This window comes from Paralichthys olivaceus, chromosome 9 (assembly GCF_024713975.1).
Source record: "Paralichthys olivaceus isolate ysfri-2021 chromosome 9, ASM2471397v2, whole genome shotgun sequence".
NCBI lineage: Eukaryota > Metazoa > Chordata > Actinopteri > Pleuronectiformes > Paralichthyidae > Paralichthys > Paralichthys olivaceus.
In genome coordinates, this window is record NC_091101.1 from 9,897,227 (window position 1) to 9,913,387 (window position 16,161).

The 16,161-nt window shown below is 43.4% G+C and overlaps 1 protein-coding gene across 1 annotated transcript in view; it reads right to left on the minus strand.

Moving 5' to 3' along the window:
- gria1a (glutamate receptor, ionotropic, AMPA 1a) overlaps positions 1-15,841 on the minus strand; it is a 74,591-nt gene extending 58,750 nt beyond the window's left edge. Inside the window, 2 exon segments of the mRNA XM_020083542.2 lie at positions 15,185-15,319; positions 15,455-15,841. Of these exon segments, the coding sequence (XP_019939101.1) occupies positions 15,185-15,319; positions 15,455-15,542 (223 nt within the window). The 5' untranslated portion in view covers positions 15,543-15,841.
- Between the last annotated feature and the right edge of the window lie 320 nt (positions 15,842-16,161).

A 16,161-nucleotide genomic window follows, 5' to 3' on the forward strand; every position in this document is an offset into this window, starting at 1 on the left:
TGTTTGCCTTCAGTGAGAGGTGGAGGAGGTGAAGGCAGATTAGGCGTAGAGAGGTTAATCAATGCATCCCCAGGGTTCCATTGACATTTTACTGGCAGCAGGAGGCGGCTCCAGTCTCTCATTTGCTCTTCTCCCTCGCTCTGTCCATTTCTCTTTCTCTCATTGTCTGCCTGTCACTCCTCACACTTCCCCTCACCCTCTAATATCTCAAAATAGATCATTTGCGTTGACAGAGGTGTATCCTCTCCATGCTTTCAGAGTAGCATCCTACCTATGAACGCGCATGTCTGGCCTGGGCTAGTTCCTGTGCTGTGGTGATGGGTGGGCATTACTCATCTCAGTATTTACCAAACAGATTGAAGTCTCTGTCTGTCCCTCGTGCGAGGGCCAGCTCGCTGCTAGGCACCAAGGGAAAAAACGGTGAGAAGATGGCCTGCACCCAAAATGCCTAACCTGTCACAGACCTGCACCCTCCATGCAGGCACGTGAGACAGAGTGAGAGTGGTATGATATAAAAATACATGTGCACATACACATATGCAGAAGCTAGCCTGGTGACTCACCCTACTTAAAAAAAAGGCCCTGAAATAGACATTTTGCGCCTCGCCACACTGACTCAATAACAGACCTATCTCTCCTCCATGGTCTGCACATGCTCTTGCTGGTAAATGGAACCTCTCTCATCTATTGCATTCTACCAGCACACATTATATTTCCCCTCACCATTTTGTAGGATCAATTTCAGAGGTGATCCCATGTTCTGCTTGGATAAAAGGTAATGAGAGCTTGTTTGACTTTTTGTGCAGTGTCCCATTACTCTGCCCTGCAGCAGGTTACCACGTTTCACTGAATATGAGTCATTTCTCATACCTACAGTATGTCTGACGAAAACTGAAAAAAACCAACATGCAGCCATGTGGCACGGACCTCCTGCTCCGAGTTGGCAAGAGAACCATGTGCTCGTCTGATTCGACACGAGCGCGACACAGAACATTAGTGTAACTCAGCGGCCTCAGATCAGATAGCAGAATAACCGGAGCGGTGTGGGGTGGTGGGGGGTGTTGTGTTTGTGTTGTGAGCGGCTTGTTAGCAAAGCTCCACGTGAGGAACTACATTTGAGGCAGAGCTAAGGCACCGAAAATGATCTTGCAGACGCCGGCAACACCTGTCCACCCTGGCACTCTGTGTCTTCTTGTCCACAAGCCACAGCTGCCATGGCGGCAGGGCTGAGGTTGCCTGGGCAACAGCAAGGGATTTACAGTAGCTCAGAGCTGCTAAAGGACTTTTGAAAGATGGAGTGGGAATTTTTTGTGAGTGTTTGGACATTTTGTCATAATTAGCCTTCCTCTTGGGAAATTGCCAAATTTGCAAAACTGACTCTGCTTTGCAAAATCATTCAATAATATCAGACATAATGGGGAGATTTGTAGCTGAGTCTCACCGCACCGCATTCTTATTTACACTCAAAACAAACCGTACCAATTTTCAAGAGTCAACAAAATCCATCAGCATATGCATACAGATGTACCGGCGCTCCAGTGGTACGGTCCCCTGAGTCGAGGTATTCACCTGCTGTAAACTTTTCCTATGAATGAACAATGAGTCCATTTGCAGTCGGTGTGGCTGAAGAGTTTTTGGTCAGCAGGAAGAGAGAGGAAGGAAACTCAAGTCCTGAAGGGACTGATAGTAGCACAACAGGAGGAGCTGTCAGAAACAACTCACGCAGTTACTGTCTTCCCTGTGCTCTGTTTCCTGTGCCCTGCAGCTGTTCCTCTGCTTAGCATGAGCCAAATATCAAACGACAGACGTGTCTGTGCCGGCTGCAAAGAGGGCGTGTTTATGACAGTTGTTCCTGAATCTGAAGTTGAGGATGATGGTAGGGCTGCAAGGGGGGGGGGTACAAGCTATGAATGTTTAAAAAGCTCAGTTTTAAATCACACACTGCCTCTGAAACATCACCGGTTCACTCCTGAAAAAAGTCTGAGTGTGACTTGATCATATGCATTTACAATGAAGCTGTAAAATCTGATGCAGGAAGTTAAAGAAATAGACTGATAGATTTTCTTTACTTGCGGAAAGGGGGAAATATCCTGCTATCAAAGTAAGACTATGTGACTGGTCAATGATAAATGAAATGTCAATAAAAGCCAGATATATGGATGTGTAAGTGAGAGGAGTCAAGGTGCCCTTGAGCCTGCGCCTCCCTGCTGCTCCACTGGAGCCGCTCACTAACCTGTGTGCAGGACTGAATATTATAGAGCAGCTCCTTTATCTGAATGTGGGATTTTTTATTCAGTAGCTCTTCGTTGCTTGATGAAAGTTCAATTGAGTTGAACTGAATTGTGCATTTCTCTGTACATTTGGGGGAACACACAACCAGGTTTGCAAGAATCAATATGATGAATGTGTTCTGAGCATGTTGGCTCAGTAATGACATGTATTCCAGACTCATGGGTTTCCTGTGGCAGCACGAAAACCACAATTCGGACAAGGACATTATACAGAAGATATACACCCCCCCCTCCCCCACACACACACACACACACAGAACAGAGTGTTTCTACTATTCCTCTCCACTGGGACTTGCATGCTATTATCCTGAGCAACATTAAGGTCAGCCGTACACAGGGAATTTCAGAGCAGCAGGGAGCTGGCTTCAGCTGGAGGGAGCGTAATGATTGGAGGGGTCTTGCTCAGCCATCCATAAAGGTCTTTTTTTAATAGTGCCCCACTACTGTGGACTGACATGTCCACTGACTCCACAAAATACGATGTCTGATTGTTAAGTTGCTCATCTTACCCACTGAGAAACTATATGCGACCCTCAAACTCTGAATAGATCTGTTATTCTCAACAATGAAATCATCTGTTTTTGTTTTAAGACTTATTGTTAAGAATAGTTCACCCAAAAAATTGAATTCACCCAATATCTATTCACCACTATGCCGATGGAGGGGTGTTTACATGTTACACCATGTTTTTAGTTTAAAGACAAAGTGTAAATGATGCCATTTTGAGTCGAATTTGAACGCCGGGGCTTATGGACACTTTGATGACACCACCAGAGCAGTATGGAGGCACGATGTGTTTTTTTTCCTGTTGTTTTCATAGGTTTGATGAAGTGGTCCTCACTTATTTCAATTGTATTGGATTTGGCTGCAACGCTGTTTATCTCTGAAATGCCAAAAGTGTTTTGTGGCATTAAACAGTTCCCTCATGCCTCCATCTGCTCAGCGGTGAGCAGATAGTGAGTGAATCTTCATTTTTTTGGGCGAACTATTCCTTTAACAAAGGAGCAGTTAGATGTTAAATCCAGCCGAGCTGTTCTTTATAAAACTGTTAAATATGTTTTCAGAGTAAAACACAACTTTCATACATTGAGCCTCAACACAACAACTACAGCCAGGTTTATCACGTCAATCCAAATGTCCCCTTTACAACACAAGACGACAGCTTTCACACACTGATGCCAGACTAATCTGTCAAATCTGTTTTCTCTCTCAGCCAAGTCTGATTAAAACACATTTGATCATGTTTGAGTTAATCATTTACTTTTTTAAAAGTCAGAATTCCTTGAAAATGCCAAAGCATCTTGATCATCTCCTCGTGGTGGGCTGCAGTGTAAGTTAAAAATCCTAAAGTCTTTTCTATAATAATGGATGGGACATGGAGCAAACTAAGAAGTGATGTAACACTTAAAATAGAGTTTTCTGTTTTAGATAGTTCTTATCTCACTGGTGTATGTCCAAGTGTCCATTTTTCTAATGGTTAGTTTGGTTTAATTATTTTATGATATTAAAAGGTGTTGAAACATGAAGACCAAATGCAGCACAGTGGGAGGAGGTGAAGACATCGTCCGTCCTTCAGCATCACATTCCTGCTTTGCTTTGGCTCCAGTTTTGCTTTTCTTTCATTGTTATTCACAACATTGAGCAAAAAGTCACAGATGCTGTGTTGAAGAAGTCAACACACTATTCATTATGTTCCTTTTCAGTGCACTGTGTTGCTAAATGTTTGTGGGTGGCTCAGGAGGTACAGGTCCACTGACCAGAGGGTCAGTAGTTTGATTCCCGGCTCCTCAGGTCTGCATTCTGAAGTGTCATTGGGCAAGACACTATGCCCCACATTGCTCCTGGTGACTGTATGAATGGTGAGTGATAGAATATGTAGAATGCCGTGTGTGGGGAGATCATTAGTGCTTTGAGTGGTTGATAAGACTAGAAAACTACTAAAATATAGTTCATTTATTTCATCATCTATTGTCAGAAATCTTACAGTGTGAGAGGATTTCAGCATACAACCCACTTGTGTGTTTCCATACCAATCTGTGTGGGTGATTCAATCAATTGTTGCAGTCATGGGCTGAGGGTTAAGCTGCAGCTCATGAACAAGAACATCCTAAGAACATCCGACCAGGAGCTGTTGCTGACCCTCCCCTCATACGATATGAAAGCAGGTTCATTTTGGCTCTCACACAAATCCTTGTTACTCATCATACTCACACTGCCACTGTATCGCTTCCATATTTAGTTTAAGGGATCCTTCAGAAAGACGTGAGGGATGATAGGAGCAGCAGGGCTGCTGTCACATAAGGCAGTAATATACACCACCTCCGTAAGGGGGAAGGGTCACTCAATCCACCACAGCGCACTTTGAGGGGAGATATACACATCTGCCAACAGACACCGCAGACACACACAATCATCCTCCACTCAGCCACCCGTGGCTAATAACTGTCAGATGATGTGTGTAATAAAAACAGAGAGCATGTTGTGGTCCCTCTGGTGCCATCCATCTTGCAGAGGGCTAATCAGCTATGTTAATGAGAGGACCAGAAAAAGAAGTTGATGCCCAACTCTCGCACACACACACAGTCAGGACCTGTTAAGGGTGCACACGCTTGATACACTTATCAGCACGCCCCCCCCCCCCCCCCCCCCGACACCCCACTAAAAAAAAGTCTTGCTGATTCTGACAAGAGCGAGTCTCACACACAGCTTGTGCTTGTGAAGAATCTCTCAGGTGACGGGTGGGGGAGGCCTTCATTATGAGCCCTCCAACACAGCATGACTCACACAGTGCAATCAATCTCCTGTGCTGGGGACGGGGGGGCCGGGGGCCCAGGTGACCGAAACGCAGCACCTACGTGGATCTGCAAGAACTTCTCCACACATGACCGAGTAGGAGGATTGTTTTTACTGGGCTCTTCCACAACCGACTTGAAATCTGAAGAAAATTATCCAACCAACCCTTCTCAGTGATAACAGGTCAGCACACAGTAAAGAGGTTATTTGGACCATACATATTCTATAAGAAATACAAAAGTTAGTGGGCTTTGCCTCACTGGCTTCCCATCTCTGCGGAGGACCCATATGCCCCATGGAGTGCTGTGCTCCAGAGAGGTGCACTCACTGTTCCCCAGCATAAACAGCTTTAGCTCCTCCAGCTCAGGGGAGATTTAGAGCCTGTGGAAGAGCAATAAAACTGTGTTTATGTCACTGCTGCTACCAGTGTGTGTGGCAAATAAAACATAGAGACAATAGTAGAGAAAGAGGAGGAAAAGACAGATAAAAAAGTAAGAGTTGAGGCAAAAGATGGAAAAGAGATCAAAAAGAAAAAACAGAGGAAGAAGGTCGACAGGGAAGACACTAAACTTTTAAGCTTTGCACCGCTGGGAGCAGCAGTGATCGGAGCAGATGACCAGCCAAACAGTTCCTAGATTAATGTTGGAGAGCGACGGATACTCATGAGAGATTACATTAGCTGAAACGGGGGGGTAATGGAAGGTTAATAGGGATGAGCCAAAAAAAGCAAGCGTGTCTTGAAAATGTAGAAGAGGGCAGACAGAAGGCGAGGCTGGTTGCTGGAGACGAGAAGAAACAGAAGCATTAGTGTCAGTGAGAGGAGATGATAGGGAGACTGCTGAGAACAAAGGGAACAGATGCCAGCCTAGCAGTGGGAAACAGGGCCACACGGTGAAATCTAGATTTCTCCTATTTCCTCTAAGTAATAAAACAATGGCACTGCGTCGCCTCATTAAATGGGTAATCGAGGGTGTGAGAGTGCTCCCCTCGGCACTGAACAGCTCTCTTGCTCCCTCATCCTGTGTCTCACTCTCTAACCCCCCCATGTTAGGCCACTGTCTCCCCCCCTTGCTGTTTCTCGCCGCGTTTCCAATCTGGTTTGCCGCGGAGCTACTGAATAAATGCTTACCTGGGCAGAGGGTCAGAATCCAAGCCCAGACCAGCTCCTTTCAGGGGGTACGGAAACTTCAATTATCTCCTTAACAATCATCCCTTCCCAATTATCTCCCCATCTGCGTGTCAGCGTGGACAGGTGCAGAGGGACGGTTCCGCTCCCTCACTTTCATTTCTCTGACAGTGGAAGTGATGGAGGTTGATATGCAGAGCAAGAAGAGGCGGACGCACAGCCTGCATGCCAATTCATTAGGCCCCGCTGTAGAAATTAACAACTGTCTTCTACAAATTTCCAGTCAAGCCGCTGGGAAATAAAGTATTCGTAATGGACTTGAGGATTAAATCCTAAAAGTCTATTAAAAGTAAGAAGAAAATGACCATCAAACTTATCAAGAGCCCAATGATGTCCTGATATACAATGTCTTTTTAAAAACAGTCCAAAACTCAAAGACACTCAATTTAAAATGATACTGAGTAAAGCAGAAAATTGTTTCATTTTAGGAGCTGGAAACTGCAAAAGTTCCATCTTTTTAAAACACATCAACACTACAAGTGAATCTATTTGAAGCAGTACATTAATATGTTATCATGGATCATCCTTGTGAATAAAAAATATAGATTTATAATCAGCTTTCAATATCAGCTTTTAATTTTAACTTTAACACAATATTTTTTAGCTAATAAAGATTTAAATGGTTTATATGCTTGTCACACCCAATACTTTTTTTTGAGTGTCATTCTATGCATACATGGGAAAAGGTTGTCGAGGTGTTGTTTAAACACATAAATGCAACACATACTGTTTACAGGGTCCAAGTTTTTTCCCCACTTTATTACGTGAAAGCACATGAAGTCACCAAAGTCGGAATAATGACTCAGAATACGTGACCTTGTGAGGAGCACATGAAAACTTTGGTAGTCCAAAAGCACCACCATTAGCAGCTACATCTTATTTAGTGGAGCTAGAAACACACCAACCGATATGTGATTCCAAAAGTGGTATCTTTGATGTGACGACGAGGTTAGCACTTGAGCTAAACAATAGCATGTGGACACATATGTGTGTTTGTCTTATGCTGTCATTTTCATTTTTTTTCCCTCGTCTTATTTGCGTCTCTGACTTTCATTAACTGTTGCAGGCTCGTTGTCATGGCGAGGCAGTCATTTAGTACTGCGAGCCTCTGAGCATCTGTGCTGCTGCGTGGATGACAACAGCAGTCTTTGTTGTCACTGTAAAAGCAACTGCACTATGTCAGATTGTTTAATATGCTTGTAGGCTGTGTCCCTCATTAAAGTACACAGACGCTCCTGAGATGTACTGTATGACAAAAGAGGGACTCCGCTTCTGTCTTTGCCGCAAAAACATGACAGCTGCCATCATCAGGCGCTCGTGCCTCCACCCCGCAGCACGAAGCCTGGTCCTCATCCCCAAACACATTGTTTTCTAATTGCCAGCCCCACACGTCTCAGCTCAGACCTCCAGAGATGACAGATTTGTTTTAAATACTTGGTGAGCTTGTATGAATACAGAAAAGGATTCAGAGCAGATTTGGAAAAACAAAGAGGAGAACAAATGGAAACGGAGTGGACATTATTTGAAGACCTAAAGTTGCATGTGTGATAAAGGCCTTTTCTACACTACTGCGGATATCATTTTGAACAAGAACTTGCATCTTAGTTTTTAAAAATAGATAAAGTCTACATCAGATACAAGAGAAGAACATTGTGAGCATGCTTATTCTCCTTTGGCGGTACGAACAAAATATTTGATACAAATCAAAAATTATTTGAAATTGGAAAAGAAGGCAAAGTAACAAGACTGTGTACTTTATTATTTTAAGAGTGAAGAAACTGTGCATCCTATGAACCTTTGCAAATGATCCCTTCCAGTGCACTTCTTAGATTAAACCTCGTAGTGATTTTCACCACCTTGGACTTCCTTTTCTCTCTGAATAACTGCAGTCAGTGATGGAAATCATGGTTTTTCTATGGTAAATAATAGAAGTATTATGGCTGATTATCAAGATGGCTATACAGAAAATTAATGGGATTTTCACTTCTGGAACAACGCTGTTAAGCTCTATAGACGCTCATTATTTTTTTCTTATAGATTTGCTTATAAATTGGGCAAGGCAGACTTCTGTGAATGTCTGCAATGAGGTGCAGTAATGCTAAATTTAGCTGCAGACCTATAACTAAACTTATCAGTGCTAACTTAATGTAGAGAAACAGGTTGCTATTATTGTTGTTTGTGCCGAATGCTCATTAGACAAAGCAACTGTGGGCATGTGCAAATTAAACTGCGACGTCATTGTTTCCCAAATTCTCCATTTTACATAGTCACACAGATACACAGAAACTGAATTTTTGAAAAATCTGCACTGTGGAAGGTTTTTAAAAATCCTTGTAAAACTGATTTAAAATGCCGTTTGCGTGTGGGCGAGAGGAAAGACTTTCACAAAATATCTGCATTAGTGTGGACGAGGGCCAAAATGTTCCCTTTCTTCAGAGCTGATTTCTCAAATGTTACAGGGTTACATTAAAGTGCCTCTTAGAGAAAAATGGCCATCAGAGGGTGAAGAGAATAAATGACAGGTTACCTATTTTCTCTATCCATGTCTCTCTTGTCTCTTGCGTTGACCTTGCTCCTCTGCCTTTCTTTTGCAAAACAACATGCGCTCACACACAACACACAGAGACAATCTCCACACCATCTCCCTGCTGCTGGGGGAGCAGTTTCAGCTGATCTGCATTGATTGCTATGGGCCATCCTCTATCCCTGGCACAGGAAAATAAAAACTGAAAAATCGGAGCTCTCCCTCATTCATCAAACCAGCACCTGCCAGACAGTAGCCCAAGAGAACTACCGTGAGTTTCTTCTCTTTCCTTTTTTGTTTTTATCTCTCACACCAGTCCCTTTGTTTTCTTCTTGACAAATAACTGTCATGTCCCAACCAGTCAGGAGGGAGTGGTGATCTGCTATCCCGCCGCCCTTTTCAATAACACGCTGAACACACAGTAATCCCTCTGAACTGCATTGTGGAAGTCAGTCACCGAGGTGCAGCCGGGGTGACACAGCGGCTACACAATAAAATACAACACCCCAGAGCATCACTGACACCAGACACCGAGTCTTGATATTGGAGCTTAACCACCTCCACCTCCCACCATCACCACCCCCATCCTCTTAACACTTGAACCCCAGCAGAGACATTCCTTTCTGGGGTGTTGTTTGGGGTTGAGAGTGGGGCAAAAAAGATGTATAGAAAGAAAGAGTGAACAAACAGACAGAGAGACATTTATTTTTTAGTTTCTCCAGGAGGTCCTACAGTGAACTGAAAACTTTGAAGCATTACAGAGTTCTCCTTTTCCCCCTGCTGGATTAGTATAACATATTTATGCTTATAAGTGAATAGAGTGATCACTAGGGATGCAGTGCATTGAATAATACATTAAATGCATCTGCTCAAGCTCTGTCTCATGTTAACTGCTGTGTGTGTGTGCAAGTGTCTCAGAAAGCAATCTTGTAGGCTTTCATACATTTAGTCGTGTGTATTCACGTCATGATGCTGGACTGATGAGGAAAACATGAGTCAACAGGAAGTCGTAGTACAGAAGGAAAAAACAACAGATTGTCATGCATGTTAAATGAACCAGGGATTTTTAAAAATATTGTTGGGCATAAAAATGTTTTTCATAACGGTACACTCATTAAAGTAATTGCTGAGTTGTGGGAACATGACAGCACTGGGTTGACATTAGTGTAGCGTCTGTACAGAAGTACGGCTTCTCCTGCAAAATGAAAACTGTGGTTGCACTCCTGAGGGTAAGGACCAAAGTGGGGATAGGAGGATACAAGAATAATACACACTCATATACAGAATGTATTTCTTTATGTCAGTGCACTGATGCTCAAAGCATTTCATATGTTGAATTACTGGTTTTTAAAATAGGGGAAAATGGCCACATTAGAACACAATCATTGTTTTGTGAGGGGTCAGAAGCCAGAGCGTCTGGGAACCATTGGTCTAAACTATTTTGGTGCCAAACTAAGAGTGAAGACACCTGATTGATCCACCATGAAGTCGGCTTGGGTTATAACTTTTCCATTTTCTCTTTAAAATAGCTTTGGTTAACTTGAAGTGTTTAAAAGCAGCCTGACCGCCCGGCTGCCTGTGTCTCTTGCCCTTTCAGAGTTCTCTTTAGGTGGAACACAGCAACCCCAAATCTCAACCACTATCTTCATGACTACAATGATATTACTGAATAAAACTACAATATCACAAAGTGGAGCATTTACATCTGCCGAGGCGAAGCAATCTTACACGTGTCTCTCAGAACTGGATTATTATCTGAATCTGCACCAAAATGTACAAACTCCCTGAACTCAACACCATAAACGTCAGATTATTCATTGTAATACAAAGGTGAAAATCTTTTTTTGCATAATCCTGCTAAGAAATAAACAATCAAACACTGAGGAAAACATAACCTCTTCGATAGAGTTAATAAGTTGTAACAACCAAAAGTAATGTTTCTATGTTGAGTTATACTACTCTATGAAACAATACAGCACTCTGCCTCTCAGTCACCATGGAAGCTGCTGTTAGTGAAAAATATGACGATATAGTACTTGGCATGGTGCACAGTAGAGTCGTTCTGTTAAAGATACCATCGGCGAGTACATGAATCTGTGCACCGCCCAGATGAAACTGCAATTTTCTTCTCCCAGACATCACATCGTCTTCACTGCTCCAAAACAGCAGTTGTATTGTATTTCCACTGGCAAGTAATGTTTTTTAAACAGCGAAGAAGTGATTTCCAGTCGTGTTTCACACTGGAAAGTTCAACAAGTAAAAAAAGAGATATGTATCATGCAAAACTTCAGTTTCAAACTGTTTTTAAGACGTAATTGTTTTGTTTTCCTTGATCAAATTTTTTTTTTTTTCAGTTATGATTTTAGGCACCAAAATCCGTTTGTACTTGGTATTGGTTGATACACAAAATCGGAGGCAGTATGAAGAAAAGAAAAAAGTATCAGAAAATCTGCAGTACATGAGAGAAAGGTCAAAGCATCCACACACTTCTACCAAAACCAAACTTTCTGTTTACCCTCATTCTTTATGAGAGGCAAATAACTTTAGTGGCGACTGTCTTTGTACACCACAGACAGTTTTCAGAACATCAGTGTTGCTGGGCTCAATCTTTTCTAATTATCCATCTGTGGTATCAAATCCTGATGCAGAAGCAGATCAGTTTTGTGGTCTCAAGAAAATTCTGGTGGTAACGATACATCTTTCATTTTTATCAGCAATTTAATAAATACATCCAGTACGTTACCAATATATATTGTTTTACATGATATTGTTGGGAAATCCCATTGGCACCATTGATGTTACAGCTTGTATCCAACAATGCAGGATTTGATTTACGATCATCGTTGGACCACCCCTGGACTTGACCTCTACCTGTACACTCTCTATGTGACATAGACCTACATACATCCCAGCATCCGGCAATAATTCATATATGTCCCCCAGGCCTGCACGAAGGAAGCGTCCCACAACCCCCGCCCTCCTCTCATCTGTGCCGTATTGATCGGGCTGGGCAGGCCTCCACGCGATGCTCAGTTCATTGATCATGGCTGCCTCATAGATCCTCCTCCCCAGTCCTGTTTAACTGACCCTCAGAGACCTGAGGAAATACTGCAGCCTGCATCACACTGACAGCACAAATCGTCTTTTCCATGAACACTAATTAGTCTTAATGAGAGATTTATTATCACAACGGCTGAACTGGACACAAAATCAAACGAAGTGAGTTAGTGACTCAGAAAAAAGTTCAATCCGACTTCAAATTCCCAAGTGAAAGTCAAACGTTAAATGATGTTGCTAGGTTGTGTTGCCAGGTGCAATATCCTGCACAGAAAAGAGCCAAAGTTTCGACTTAATCTCTTCACACATGTGTAGGATATCAAAGGGAGAAGTAGATATTGTAGGCGGGAGCCTGCAGGGGATTTGAAGCAACGCTAGTGATTCAGTGACGTCCTTATTATAAACCAAGTCAATAGCAGATTATGGTAATGTGATATCTAACTGAGGGGGAACAGTGACTAATATCCTGCGTGTACACACAGCATCCCTGGTGGTTATTTTTAACCAGTAGAAATGTAAAAGGAGCCACTTCACTAAGTGCTTTCACTGAAAATGTGACAAAACAGGCACATATAGAAAAAAAGGCATCATCCATTAAAAATATCACGTTATGACTTGGTTTATATACATCGAGAGGAAGAAAGAAGACAGAAATGCAAATGAGTTCCTCAACCCTGTCTCAAAATATGTCGGCAGCGTTGCCATCGTCATTACAACCCTGATGACTCCACAGGCGATTACTATTTAATGATTCGGTTTATTATCTTTTCCTCTTTGTGTCTTCTTTCACCTTTGCCCTACTCACCCTGACCTCCCCACCCTCAGCCCTTATACTCCTACTCCTTAGGCAGGTGCCAGTCAGTGTGTGTGGGTGTGTGTGAGTGTGTGTGTGTGTGTGTGTGTGTGTGTGTGTGTGTGTGTGTGTGTGTGTGTGTGTGTGTTGGAAGGGCTTGCTGCTGAGAGGAAGTGGCTAGTCATAAGAGCCAGCTGATGAGTATCACCCTCATCCGGAGCTCCATTCATCCCTGTGCACAAGGGGCCATTCACCCCCCGCTTTTCACACTCGTGTACCCTGAGGGCCACACTCACACGCACTTACAGAGGTGAACTGTCACTCACTCAAGACAACCTACACAGATGCAGATACACACACACAGACACACACACTCTCTCACTCCTCCATATAAGCTTACGAAATAAAGCAAGCCAAGAAGGAAGAAGCCAAAGCAGCTTTTCTCATCTGACTCATTATAAACAAGCCCTGGAGCCCTCACAAATATGTCTCTATAGGCTTCATGTCTAAATACTCTTTTAGAACAAGTGACACATGGCGGAATGAGGTGTCATTTTCTCCTTCCACTGTGAATCCTTCTGACACACGTACCAGATAGATAGCAGCTGGATCTAGTAAATTCTCTATACTGGTGGTTATACTTGGTCAAATCATCAGTTTTCAGGTAGTTACCTGAACTCTTTTCCTTTGTGCAAAATGAATCTTTGTAGATATTTAGAAAGTATCTCTTTAACCCGATATTTCAACAGAGCCACTGCCACTGTGTCCATATTGTTCTTTAACAGCCTACTATTCATACTGCTGTCTCTCCATTGGTTGCACACTGTGACTAAGACATTAATGCCCACACCTCCCTGCAACCCCCCACTGTGGTCTCACATTTGGTCCACTAGCGACGTCCCTGAAAAACGCTCGACAGCAGCCGGACCCTCGCATTCACACCATATTCCCTTCTGAGCGGAGGACCATCTCATTAATGAGGGCTTCTCGTGTGTGTTTACATTTCGTTACACCACCCCTGCCCGGCTCCCCGGCCTAAATAGCTGGAGGGGGGGTGGTGCTGAGTGTAGATGTCCAGGTTTTTAAATATTTTACAAAGCTCTTATGTTCTTAAAGTCGTCTCTGCAGAATAATACACACTACAAAGCCCGATCTGGACAGGATGGAGTTCATAAAGCCTGGTTTTATGAACAAGTATAGGAAGATGGTGGTAAATAATAGAAAAGGGCAGGGAAATCAGTGACAGATGAGAGTAAATTTCCTTCTAGTGATGATGTTCAACATTCGGTGGCAAATACTGAGTTCCACATTACATTAAACCTCTGAGGCAAAATATCATTACGCTTGTACGCTATGTCTCTATAAAACTGCGTCGTATTTTTCCCATTTTCTTTGTTTAATCTGTATGGGAGCCAGTCTTTGAATTTCACGCAGGTTTGAAACCACAATCGGTGGCTGAGGGAAAAAACCAAGTGCCCGTCACTGAAGCAATGTCACACAGCATCGCAGACAGACAGGCCATGCTGTCAGAGGGTATATTTCCTGGACGTCTTCACTGACATACTCAAAGGATTCTATGATGGAGCAGGCGGAAAACATGCCTGGACAACCTCGAGGGCATCAACATGTTGTCAGGTATGCAGGGAAAGATGGCGTTAACAAGTCAGACTGTCATCTAAAGCTCAGTGTGATTGTGTGGCTGGCATAATGGCACACATTATCACCCACAGGAGAATGGCGTCACCACAGCTCTGACCAGTGACTCAGAATAATGATTATTTTAAAACTTCTTCACTGGCCATAAATCCTACATCCCACTGGCACCATGCCCACATCCTAACTCGAAGTTTTACTAATATGCACATTGGAGGTAATCCTGCAAGTCTTGAAAGTTGAAATGTAGCCTATACAATGTGCGTGCATGTGCGCGTGCCTCTGCAGAGATGTTTACTGTGGGAGGGTTTAACAGCGCGTGTTGTTTAAAAAAAAACAAAAACATAATCGGATTGTGATCCATGTCTAATTAGAAATGCATTTAGAGTCGTTTCCTCCTTCTTTGTTCGCAATGCCTGGTGAGAGCGCCCTGCTCCTGCGCTCTGCCTCTCCTGTTTTCCATCTCGATTTAAAAGAAGCAAAGAAGCACTGTGGATCAGTGATAGCAGGTTTTTTTTCTTTTTTACAATTCTTACAGATGTAAAAAAAAAAAAAAAAAAAGGTGTTACATGACTGTATGATGATGATGCTGCTGAGGCTGGATCTAAATCCCTGTGCCCGGAGCGCAAAGAAAAACGCAGCAATCATGCAGAGGAAGGGAGAGAAATCAAGTCCCACGCAACAGTTATTAAACCAAGACAATAAAACACGCACGTCTTTGCACTTTCAGGCCTATGATGAATGCGATTATACCTGGACAGGATTATGCTCATGGAGTTGCATGCGCTCCTGAACAAGTCGATCCACAAGACTGAGATCGGGGGGGGGGGCTGAACAGACTGAATAATACAGATGAAATCACGCGTTTCCAGAGAGATGACACTTACATGCATATGTCATGGAGAAGCTATTCCCCATCCTGACCATATCCACCTGCGGCACCAGTTTGGGGATGTCCTGGTGGTGCGACAGGGCGAAGCGGAACACCTCATATTCGTGCGATTCGGTGGGGAACAATCCTCCTGTTGAGCAGCAGAGGACAAATCAGGGAAACAAAAAAACACGCACATTGGAAACAAGAGAAAGAGGAGGTAGAGAAGAAGTAGATGATCTGTTGCGGAGACAAAGGGGATGCGCTGCGTGTGCGTAATTCTCACCTATATTGATGTTACTTGGGAAACTTGAGCTTGAACCCAAGCACACCCCCAGTAAACTGGTGTAGAGGATGGTGAAGCTTCGCTGCATATTTCCTTTTGCATTGGCGAAGGGGAGAAGAGCCGAAATCCGAGCATAGGTTTGTCCGCTTGTGTGTGAGAGTGTGAAGTTAAATCCTCCAGGCTTCCTCCAGATCGCTGCGTTTACACCGACATCGATTCAACGCGCCGAGACAATTATGGCAATGGTGAGTGAGAGGAGGCACCTTCCTCTCTCTCTCTCTCCCGCTCTCTGATGCTCTCTTGTCCTTGGCTGCTGTTGTATGAGACGGAGTCTTCAGCAGGAGCCACGCTGCAAAAAATGCGACAAGCTGTTGAGTCTCGGTGATCAGATCAGTCTCCCCTCACAATGCTGCGACATGGTTTCAGTTGCTTTGCTGCACGGGGGAATCTTTATTAAAGGGATGCCTGTTGAAGTGAGTGTGCTGCAATAAAGGGAATTGCATGTGTGGATAAATGAGAATGATTACAGGATATAAAAGGAAGAAAAACCTGCTTTGCATGAGGAATAAAATGTTGTATCTTACCCATTGATGGATGGTTTCTTCTCGTCTGAAAAATAAAGACATTTGCACTCTGGATATTTCACTGAATGACTCGCGGGGTTGGATATTTTTTGCAGTGTGCACCCTCAGCGCGCACCCGCAGGT